An 11,891-nucleotide genomic window follows, 5' to 3' on the forward strand; every position below is an offset into this window, starting at 1 on the left:
CTTCACATAGATCAATTTGCATACTACTGCGCTCCACACTCTCATGCTCTGAGTGCGTTTTCCAACCACGTTCACTTGATTTTGTTCTTGTGAGGACGAGAGTGTGGAGCACGCATAAAGCAATACATTTGAGAAGCACTCGCACTCCCCCTACTTCCTCACGCTTCGCCTCCTCATTCATTGGATCTTCTTCCAGCCAGGACAATGGCAACACTAAACTAAACAAGATATACACAAAGCAACCATATTACTTCATAACTATCAGCAAGCTATATGTGAATCGTAATAATGTAGCTGACCATAGTTTACCAGGCAAAAATGACCTAAAACGAATATTATGCAGGATAGATGTCAATTCTATTACTAGCACTAGTAGCTAGCCAGTTAGCCTTATTGACTTATTATGGGCTTGCCATTAGGCAGGTAAACATGAACAAACAGAGTACGCATTTGAGAAGTGCCCTCCGTGCTCTTCGCATACTTTGATATGGACTCATACTCCGAAATTTCCGTGCTCACATTTTGAGTAGTATGCCGTCTCTGACATACCTATCTATCGTTATAGATAAAATTGACATTTGACAAGAAAATAATTACAAATCAAGTTTACGTAGCTAACGAATAGCTGCTATGGAGTACTAATGACTGGCCTAAAAAGTAATTTCATTATTTGTCTATAGAAATTATATGGCCCAAACCGTGACAGTTGAATGAGAAATTCCTCTCGGGATTATTAAGCTCATTTTCAATTAAAGGCCAACATACACAATAACAACTTGGTCTGCAAGTAGCCAGAGAAGCAGATCTATTATTGATGGTCAAATTATCACAAACCCTTTGGTTATAGTAATGTAATATGGTGAGATATTTCATGCATAGTCATACACGCTGTTTTTGTCAACATTTTCTTACAGTTGGACTAGTGAAAGTTTGTCCAGATGTAAAAAAAGGTTTGAACACCACTTGAGCAAATACAGATTTAATAGCTTTGTTATTCATGTATTCGTCCTCAATATTCTTTGAGAGGTTTCCATTTGACTTACCCTATCAGTTTTCTGTTTACCCCTTTAGGCATGTATTGTCTAGAGACATGTTTGTAATGAATAAAATATACATACTTTTTTTGCCTCTCCGATGTCTGTAACTCGAGCTGTGGATCTTGTCAATTTCGATTTCCTTGAATTGATGTCAATTGGGAAATCGGTGCCCATCGACACGTTAAGTTTGAGTTCTTGATGCATTCAGTAAACACTTTCAGGAAGTTGTATCTTCAGGATGCATTTGTTGGTGTGTAACTAAGCATTATTCATTTAGATTTAGAAATATGGTTGAGTGTGGATATTGGACATAATGTATCTTCAACACAGTACTAGTGTCACGCCCTGGTCGAAGTATTTTGTGTTTTTCTTTATGTATTTGGTCAGGCCAGGGTGTGACATGTGTTTTTGTATGTGGTGTGTAGCTTAGTGGCATTGTAGCTTAGTGGGGTGTTCTAGGAGAGTCTATGGCTGTCTGAAGTGGTTCTCAATCAGAGGCAGGTGTTTATCGTTGTCTCTGATTGGGAGCCATATTGAGGCAGCCATATTCTTTGGTTGTATTGTGGGTGATTGTCCTGAGTGTCTTGATGTCCTTAGTCTTCGTTAGTTTGCACCAGTTAAGGCTGTTTCGGTTTTCACTACGTTTATTGTTTTGTAGAGTTTGTGTTTTGGATTCGTGTTACGTTGTGTAAATAAACATGGATCACAATATACGCGCTGCAGTTTGGTCTGACTCTCCTTCACCATTAGAAAACCGTGACAGAATCACCCACCGTAAACAGACCAAGCAGCGTGTCAACAGGCAGGAGCAGCCCAAAGAGGAGCTGCGTATTAAGGATTTCTGGACATGGGAGGAAATCCTTGACTGGAGAGGACCCTGGGCTAAACCAGGGGAGTGTAGCCGCCCAAAGGTGCAGCAGGAGAAGAGGATACAGGAGCAGCCCAAAGAGGAGTACAGTATGGACTATACTTCTTGGGAGGAGATAGACAGGTGGGCGGTCGACCCAGGGAGAGTGCCGGAGCCCGCCTGGGATTCGATGGAGCAGTGCGCGGAAGGTTACAGGAGAATGAGGTTGGCGAAGCAAGCACGACGGCGCGGACGGAAGCCTGGGAATCAGCCCCAAAAATGTCTTGGGGGGGGCTTACAGGGAGTATGGCAACGCCAGGTAGGAGACCTGTGCAAACTCCCTGTGCTTACCGGGGGGCTAGAGAGACCGGGCAGGCACCGTGTTATGCAGTGGTGCACACGGTGCAGTATATTCCAGCTCCGCGTATCGGCCGGGCTAGATTGAGCGTCGAGCCAAATGCCATGAAGCCGGCTCTACGCATCTGGTCCCCAGTGCGTCTCCTTGGGCCGGCTTACATGGCACCAGCCTTGCGCTCGGTGTCTCCGGTTCGCCTACATAGCCCAGTACGGGCTATTCCACCTCGCCGCACTGGCAGGGCTACCGAGAGTATTCAACCAGGTAAGGTTGGGCAGGCTCGGTGTTCAAGAGCTCCAGTGCGCCTGCACGGTCCGGTCTATCCAGTACCACCTCCACACCCCAGCCCTCCGGTAGCAGCTCCCCGCACCAGGCTTCCTGTGCGTGTCCTCGGCCCAGTACCACCAGTGCCAGCACCACGCATCAGGCCTACAGTGCGCCTCGCCTCTCCTGCGCTGTCGGAGCCTTTCTCCTCTCCTGCGCCGCCGGAGTCTCCCGCCTGTCCGGCGCCGCCGCCGGAGTCTCCCGCCTGTCCGGCGCCAGAGCCCGTCAGCCAGGATCCGCCAGTCGGCCAGGATCCGCCAGTCGGCCAGGATCCGCCAGTCAGCCAGGATCCGCCAGATCTGCTAGTCAGCCAGGATCCGCCAGAAGTGCCAGTCGGCCAGGATCTGCCAGTCGGCCAGGATCTGCCAGTCGGCCAGGATCCGCCAGTCAGCCAGGATCCGCCAGTCAGCCAGGATCCGCCAGATCTGCTAGTCAGCCAGGATCCGCCAGTCGGCCAGGATCTGCCAGTCGGCCAGGATCTGCCAGTCGGCCAGGATCCGCCAGTCAGCCAGGATCTGCCAGATCTGCTAGTCAGCCAGGATCCGCCAGTCAGCCAGGATCTGCCGGAACCACCAGCAAGCCAGGATCTGGTAGATCCATCAACCTGCCTGAGCTTCCTCTCACTCCCAAGCTTTCTCTCACTCCCGAGCTTTCTCTCAATCCCGAGCTTTCTCTCACTCCCGAGCTTTCTCTCACTCCCGAGCTTCCCCTCAGTCCCGAGCTGCCTCAGTCCCGAGCTGTCTTTCAGTCCCGATCTGCTCCTCAGTCCAGTGGGGTTCTGGGTGAGGACTACTAGGCCATGGTCAGCGGCGAGGGTGGTCTATCCAGGGACGTGAGGAGAGGGGACTAAGACAATTTGTGAAGTGGGGTCCACGTCCCCCGCCGGAGCTGCCACCATGGACAGACGCCCACCCGGACCCTCCCTATTGATTTGAGGTGTGTTCGGGAGTCCGCACCTTAGGGGGGGGGTTCTGTCACGCCCTGGTCGAAGTATTTTGTGTTTTTCTTTATGTATTTGGTCAGGCCAGGGTGTGACATGTGTTTTTGTATGTGGCTTAGTGGGATTGTCTCTCTCTCTGAAGTGGTTCTCAATCTCTCTCTCTGGGAGCCATATTTAGGCAGCCTCTTTGGTTGTATTGTGGGTGATTGTCCTCTCTCTTCTGTCTTCTTTCTAAGGCTGTCTCTCTCTCTCTCTCTCTGTTTTGTGATTGTGTGGGCAGAGATAGGTGTAAACATGGATCACTGAGTCCGACTCTCCTTCAGAAAACCGTGCAGTTAAGAGAATAGTTAGACTATAATAGTCCAAACTCTCACCCAGGGCTGCAACCTGTTCCATAATCAAGACCTCTACTCCTGCCACGCCCTCTACTGCTCATCCTCGTGTCTCATTAACCTCTCCTCCACTCTCCCAGTGCTCTCTCTCTCTCTCTCTCTCTCTCTCTCTCTCTCTCTCTCTCTCTCTCTCTCTCTCTCTCTCTCTCTCTCTCTCTCTCTCTCTCTCTCTCAAATAGTCAGCCCAGCTGCAACCTGTTCCATAATCAAGACCTCTACAAATAGTCAGCCCTGCCACTTCCACACTGCCAGATCGTAATATCTGCTCAGTCAGTCTACGGTTCCCTCCGTTTGTTACTATTTTGATCCTGTTGTGCCTGTTTTCCTTGCCTGACACGGTTTTCCTCCTCGTTACTGTTCTGCCCGCTCTGACTCCTGGTCCATGTCTCCAGTCCCATGTCTCCTCATCCTGCTACTTTGCCCTGGATTCCCCACTCTACTGCTCCCTTGGATTCCCCTCAGGACCTGCTTACCCTGTCTCAACCCCTCTCGCTCCAGCCTCAGCCTCCGCACCTGGTTTCCTGCAACCCGCCCGAGCTTCCCCTGACCTGCACTCCATCTTCCCCTTGTGTTTCAATAAATACCTTGGTTACTTCATCCCAGTCCCCTCGTCTGAGTCTCCTCTTGGGTTTCCCTGTTCCACTCCACGTAACCTCCACATGCTAAACTGTCAGCTTAGTCTACTTTAGTTTGATGCTTAAAGCATATGATAGATGTGCTGAGACCATAACTCATGGTTTGTGCACCAATTATAGCATAAACATAACACACCAGGCTGATGCCAATTATCTAAACCTATACTGTATGTTTGACATGAAAGTTTCTCTGTTTTTTGAAGACCCATTCCTGACAGTTGGTAGATTCAAACTAAACCTTTACTTGATAGTTCCCCCAGGGATGAAGTGAAGGTTAGCTTGCTGCTTCACAGCCATGATTACTGTATGACTTTGCCTCATTGTGCATTCACACTGTGGAAGAATTCTGTTTGTAAATGGAAGATCAACCTGCTGAATGACGTCTTTCAAATATCATGTATGAGCCAAAGCCAACAGGAACTGTAATTTGCATGTGGATTTCTAGATAAGCAGCTGAGTATGTACTGGTAATAAGAAGTGTAAATAGTTATGTCTTGTAGAATCTACAACTTCATGTAAGTGTTTGTCAGCAAATTGTTAAACTAAATTGTTAAACTATTTATTTCAACACTTAAAGGTGTTAGACTGTTTAATACTTATTTGTTTTAATACTTCAAAGTGTTCCAATAAATGAATGAGGATCGTAACTCTGTGTGCGGGAGTTATTCTTTTAATCAAGCAAATTGTTGCCACTTTGTGCTGCAGTGTAGAACCTATTTAGCAGTGTTTTCCCCAAAGAGGTACATACAACATTAGCCAGGTAGGAATGTATCAAAAACCTGCGCCTCATCACAGAGGATTTCTACAGTCTGAGAACTACCAATAACATGTTTTGGTACTTCTTATTAAAATCCCATTTAATTTATTTTGGCAAGGATAATGTTTAGTCATAACAATGTTTTTCAGCAGTTGCCTTTATTCTGGGTTTTTCATTTTAAAATAATTGCCTGGCACAGTTACACCCAGCTAAGGAAGCCCCATTAATGAAAACATAAATTGGATAAAAATACATATATCGCTGTTTAGTTTTTTTCTTCATTTGTTGTATGATGTTTTTCATTAGAATGGGTACTGTTGTAGTCTGACATTCAATAAAATGAGCAAGGAGACAGTAAGAAAGTTTAATTACCCTTTAGGGAATTTCTCTAATGGGCCCCTCACAGTGTCGACCCATACTGCACCTCTTAGCTTCACTTTACTGTGAGACAGGGCTGAAGAAAATAACTCCACACACCATCATTTCTGTTTTCCCTTTTTTTGAATTTCACAGCATTTCAATTTCAGTCCTCAATTCATAATAGTAGAATGCTGATATGAATATAAATAAATACAGATGATTAAAATGCAATTTGAAATCACCTTGCCCTAAGGACTAGCTGGCAGTGTTTTTTTTACAACAGCACAGACCTGTGCACTTAATCTCAAAGGGCTGTTTTTGTCTTAGTATAATTAGCATTATAAATCACCAGGGGAAACTAAATCAGTTAATGTAAAGAGACAGCACAAAAATGTCCAAAAACACCCAACAAAAGGCATTGTTTCTGAGTAATTCTTGAAAGCATATCATTGCATCAATGCTGGTTTAGATGGCAAAGCAAACCCAATCTACACAAAAATATTTGCATTATTCAGTAGTCCACTGACCTGGGTTGAAATACTATTTTGGGTATTTCAATGACATTTCAGAGTAAGTACAGTATTTGGATATTTAATTTAGAATACAAGTAGTTGAGTATTGGAATGTATTTGGAAATACATTTGGAAAGTATAGGCATGTACACTGAGTGTATAGAACGTTAGGAACACCCGATGTTTCCATGGCAGACTAACCAGGTGAATCCAGGTTAAAACTATGATCCCTTATTGATGTTACCTGTTAAATCCACATCAATCGAGACATGGATTGTTATGTGTGATATTCAGAGGGTGAATGGGCAAGACAAAATATTTAAGTGCCTTTGAACGGGGTACGGTTCTCGCTCAACTGATTCCTGTGTGTATCTAGAATGGTCAATGGACATCCAGCCAACGGCAGGCCAGTGGTCAAAAATGGGTCATTGATGAAATAAGGCAAAGGAGGCTGACATGAGTTGTGCAGAGCAACAGAGGGGCTACAGTTAGTCAACTGAGTGTCTAGTTTGAGAAACAGACGCCTCACAATTCCTCAACTGGCAGCTTCATTAAATAGTACCCGCAAAACACCAGTTTCAACATCAACAGTGAAGAGGCGACTCTGGGATGCGTGCCTTCTAGGCAGAGTTGCAAAGAAAAAGCCATAGCTCAGACTGGCCAATAAAAAGAAAAGATTAAGATGGGCAAAATAACACACTGGACAGAGGAACTCTGCATAGAAGGCCAGCATCCCGGTGTCGCCTCTTCACTGTTGACGTTCGAGACTGGTGTTTTGCGGGTACTATTAAATGAAGCTGCCAGTTGAGGACTTGTGAGGCTTCTGTTTCTCAAACTAGATACTATAATGTACTTGTCCTCTTGCGCACTGGGGCCTCCCACTCCTCTTTCTATTCTGGTTAGCGCCAGATTGTGCTGTTCTGTGAAGGGAGTACTACACAGCGTTGTACAAGATCTTCAGTTTTTTGGCAATTTCTCACATGGAATAGCCTTCATTTCTCAGAACAACAATAGACTGATGAGTTTCAGAAGTAAATTCTTTGTGTCTGGCCATTTAGAGCCTGTAATCAAACCCACAAATGCTGATGCTCCAGATACTCAACTAGTGTCACGGTTTTCATGTGGTGAAGGAGAGTCGGACCAAACTGCAGCGTGTATATTGTGATCCATGTTTAATAAAACAAACGTAACACGAATCCAAAACACAAACTCTACAAAACAATAAACGTAATGAAAACCGAAACAGCCTAAACTGGTGCAAACTAACACAGAATAAGGACGTCAAGACACTCAGGACAATCACCCACGACAAACTCAAAGAATATGGCTGCCTAAATATGGTTCCCAATCAGACAACGATAAGTACCTGCCTCTGATTGAGAACCACTCCAGACAGCCATAGACTTTGCTAGATAACCCCACTAGCTACAATCCCAAATACATACACACCAAAACCCCAAGACAAAACACACCACAATACAAAAACTCCATGCCACACCCTGGCCTGACCCAATACATGAAGAAAAACACAAAATACTTAGACCAGGGCGTCACAGAACCCCCCCCCCCCCTAAGGTGCGGACTCCCGAACACACCTCAAAACAATAGGGAGGGTCCGGGTGGGCGTCTGTCCATGGTGGCGGCTCCGGCGCGGGACGTGGAACCCACTCAGTCAATGTCTTAGTCCCCTCTCCTCGCGTCCCTGGATAGACCACCCTCACCGCCGACCATGGCCTAGTAGTCCTCACCCAGAACCCCACTGGACTGAGGAGCAGATTGGGACTGAAGGACAGCTCGGGACTGAAGGGAAGCTCGGGAGTGAGAGAAAGCTCGGGAGTGAGAGGAAGCTCGGGAGTGAGAGGAAGCTCGGGAGTGAGAGGAAGCTCGGGAGTGAGAGGAAGCTCGGGAGTGAGAGGAAGCTCGGGAGTGAGAGGAAGCTCAGGCAGGTTGATGGATCTACCAGATCCTGGCTTGCTGGTGGTTCCGGCAGATCCTGGCTAACTGGCAGATCCTGGCTGACTAGCAGATCTGGCAGATCCTGGCTGACTGGCGGATCCTGGCTGACTGGCGGATCCTGGCTGATCCTGACAGACTGGCGGCGCTGGGCAGAGGGGCTCTGGCACCGGACAGGCGGGAGACTCCGGCAGCGGCGCCGGACAGGCGGGAGACTCCGGCAGCGGCGCCGGACAGGCGGGAGACTCCGGCAGCGCAGGAGAGGAGAAAGGCTCCGACAGCGCAGGAGAGGCGCACTGTAGGCCTGATGCGTGGTGCTGGCACTGGTGGTACTGGGCCGAGGACACGCACAGGAAGCCTGGTGCAGGGAGCTGCCACCGGAGGGCTGGTGTGTGGAGGTGGTACTGGATAGACCGGACCGTGCAGGCGCACTGGAGGTCTTGAGCACCGAGCCTGCCCAACCTTACCTGGTTGAATACTCTCGGTCGCCCTGCCAGTGCGGCGAGGTGGAATAGCCCGTACTGGGCTATGTAGGCGAACCGGAGACACCGAGCGCAAGGCTGGTGCCATGTAAGCCGGCCCAAGGAGACGCACTGGGGACCAGATGCGTAGAGCCGGCTTCATGGCATTTGGCTCGACGCTCAATCTAGCCCGGCCGATACGCGGAGCTGGAATATACTGCACCGTGTGCACCACTGCATAACACGGTGCCTGCTGCACCTTTGGGCGGCTACACTCCCCTGGTTTAGCCCAGGGTCCTCTCACATGTCCAGAACTCCTTAATACACAGCTCCTCTTTGGGCTGCTCCTGCCTGTTGACACGCTGCTTGGTCCGTTTGTGGTGGGTGATTCTGTCACGGTTTTCATGTGGTGAAGGAGAGTCAGACCAAACTGCAACGTGTATATTGTGATCCATGTTTAATAAAACAAACGTAACACGAATCCAAAAAACAAACTCTACAAAAGAATAAACGTAATAAAAAATAAAATAAAAAAACAGCCTAAACTGGTGCAAACTAACACAGAATAAGGACGTCAAGACAATCACCCACGACAAACTCAAAGAATATGGCTGCCAAAATATGGTTCCCAATCAGAGACAACGATAAGCACCTGCCTCTGATTGAGGACCACTCCAGACAGCCATAGACTTTGCTAGATAACCCCACTAGCTACAATCCAAATACATACACACCAAAACCCCAAGACAAAACACACCACAATACAAAAACTCCATGCCACACCCTGGCCTGACCCAATACATGAAGAAAAACACAAAATACTTAGACCAGGGCGTGACAACTAGTCTAAAGAAGGCCAGATTTATTGCTTCTTTAGTCAGAACAACAGTTTTCAGCTTGTTCTAACATAATTGCAAAAGGGTTTTCTAATGATCAATTAGCCTTTTAAAAGGACGAACCTGGATTAGCTAACATGGTTGCTGATAATGGGCCTCTGTGTGCCTATGTAGATCATCCATAAACATTCTGCTGTTCCCAGCTACAATAGTCATTTACAACATTAACAATGTCTACACTGTATTTCTGAACAATTTGATGTTATTTTAATGTACAAAAAATGTCTAAGTGACCCCAAACTTTGAACGGTAGTGTATATGAAGTCTGGTGTGACGTTTGCAATTCTATTGCTTTTAATCTTTGTTATTATTTTGTCACAATTATTTCATCTTGTGGGTCTTTAATCAGCAGAGGACTCTCCAGATTTTCCTGGTTTTAATTTGACTGAATTAACTGTTTGATACATGGAACTAGGTAGTACTGAATTGAGTGACGTGTTGTCATATGTAAGTAGGGGGGCTACTTTGACCCAAATTACTTAATAGAATTCTATGGGAAAGCCATTAATTCTTGGTGCTTTTCTCCATGCAACTGTTTTAACAGCATCTAATATTTATTCTTGGGTGATCTCTGTTTTTATTCATTATTTTTTGTCTGCTGATAATTGTTTCAGAGTTGTTGAGTCTAAGAAGGCTATAGGAACAGTCCAACTGTTGTTTAATTCTGATTTATATACATTTTCCTAGCTTTTAAAATTGTCATTTTGTTGTTGTTTCTAATTACCACTTTGTATCTTTATCTTTAAAAAATTTAAAATTATTACTCGTTTTGTTGGAGCTGCAAGATATCTATCAGGTTTATTTGCCACACTCAGTGTATTTTAAAATATGAAATATTTAAACGCCCCATGCATTTGAACCCAGGTCGTCTAGGTGGTATTTGAAATAATATATTTGTAAATAAATATTTGAAAATAGTTCTTGCTATTTATAGGAAGTTATTTGAAAATACTTTCAAATACTTCAAATAGAAGTCGCTGATTTAGCCACTTCACTTGAAAATACACAGAAAACAAGTATTTAAATAACAAATACTTAATATGCATATATTTTAACCCAGGTGTGGTTTCCTTCCTTCCCTCTCTCTCTCGCTCTCCCTCCCTCTTTCTCAGGTTTAATCGTGGGCTCCCTTACCGTGTGCTGGCTGCCCAACCAGGTGCGTCGCCTGATGACTGCCGCCGTGCCCAAGTCCAGCTGGTCCATGTCCTACTTCCGCAACTATGTGGTGCTGCACCCTGTGGCCGACACCTTCTTCTACCTTAGTTCCGTGCTCAACCCCTTCCTGTACAACCTCTCTTCCCGCCAGTTCCGACAGGTCTTCGTCCAGGTGCTACGCTGCCGCCTCACCATCGAGCACGTAAACAAACGGACTCTGAGGAGCTTCGAGGCCAACTCGGCCCGCTCACTGCGGCCCCTGCTAAAGTCACTGCGTCGTGGTGGTGGCAACAGGTCTACTCAGACTCAGAGCAAGGAGTTCAAGATGCCTACATTCACTACCTTCCATAGTCCTAAGGACACTCCCCCTCGCAGCCCTGAGGAGGCCCTCCCCACAACCGATGAATCACTTTCAAATTCAGCCGGAAAGGGAAACATCCCCGAAGAGACTGAAATATAAGTTTATTAAAATACACGTATGACAGTTGTTTTGACTTGTGCTCTAGCATGCTTCTCGGCTGAGGTTATGAAGTAGAATTGACGTTGTGAGTCAATACAGTCCAGAAAGACTTCTAGGTGACTTTGAAAGATGAACCAAAAGAGAGACACTTAGCTGTGTTCAGTATTACAGTATTCAGTTCATCGGAGAGGGATACAGGGTGTCATCCAACTCAGATTTCAACAATCTGCCACAAGCTGATTTGTCAGAGAGGTGCCTCTACAGACATAATATGTGAGGAGTCTAACATACATCCAGTCAAAGAACAGTCTGGACATTTTGACCAATTTCATCTCATACTGTACATTGTAATACCTGGAACACTGGAAAAGCTTGATATTTGAACAGTGTTTAATTACAGTGATTTGTTTCCATTACATGAGATGACACTTCTCTTGGCCCTACTGTAACTCATATGTTCACAGTCACTTAATATGCCACTGAAAACTAAGCTCAACATTATTCATCATGACATGGTGTCTGCATTGTACATTGTGTCCAAAGTATACTTTTCCATTCATTTGTATGGCATCCACTGACAGAGTTGACCACTTACTAAATTGGACCCAGTGCATATGATTTGATCTCAAGACAAATGTAATTTATGTTTCATCACTACGGTATCAGCATCATTATTTTAACATTAAAAATGGTCACTTCCTCTGTTGTGTTATTTGTGTTTTTCTTCATCTTTTGTCTCTGTACTCCATTTCATCTACTGTACAAATATACCTCATCCAGTTCATCTATAAATGTACATATTACCTT

The 11,891-nt window shown here is 45.7% G+C and overlaps 1 protein-coding gene across 1 annotated transcript in view; it reads left to right on the forward strand.

Moving 5' to 3' along the window:
- LOC118367186 (G-protein coupled receptor 39-like) overlaps positions 1 to 11,786 on the forward strand; it is a 59,405-nt gene extending 47,619 nt beyond the window's left edge. Inside the window, exon 3 of the mRNA XM_035750326.1 lies at positions 10,582 to 11,786. Within this exon, the coding sequence (XP_035606219.1) occupies positions 10,582 to 11,084 (503 nt within the window). The 3' untranslated portion in view covers positions 11,085 to 11,786. The remainder of the gene's footprint in view (positions 1 to 10,581) is intronic.
- Positions 11,787 to 11,891: the final 105 nt, after the last annotated feature.

Source organism: Oncorhynchus keta, chromosome 34 (genome assembly GCF_023373465.1).
Source record: "Oncorhynchus keta strain PuntledgeMale-10-30-2019 chromosome 34, Oket_V2, whole genome shotgun sequence".
Lineage (NCBI taxonomy): Eukaryota > Metazoa > Chordata > Actinopteri > Salmoniformes > Salmonidae > Oncorhynchus > Oncorhynchus keta.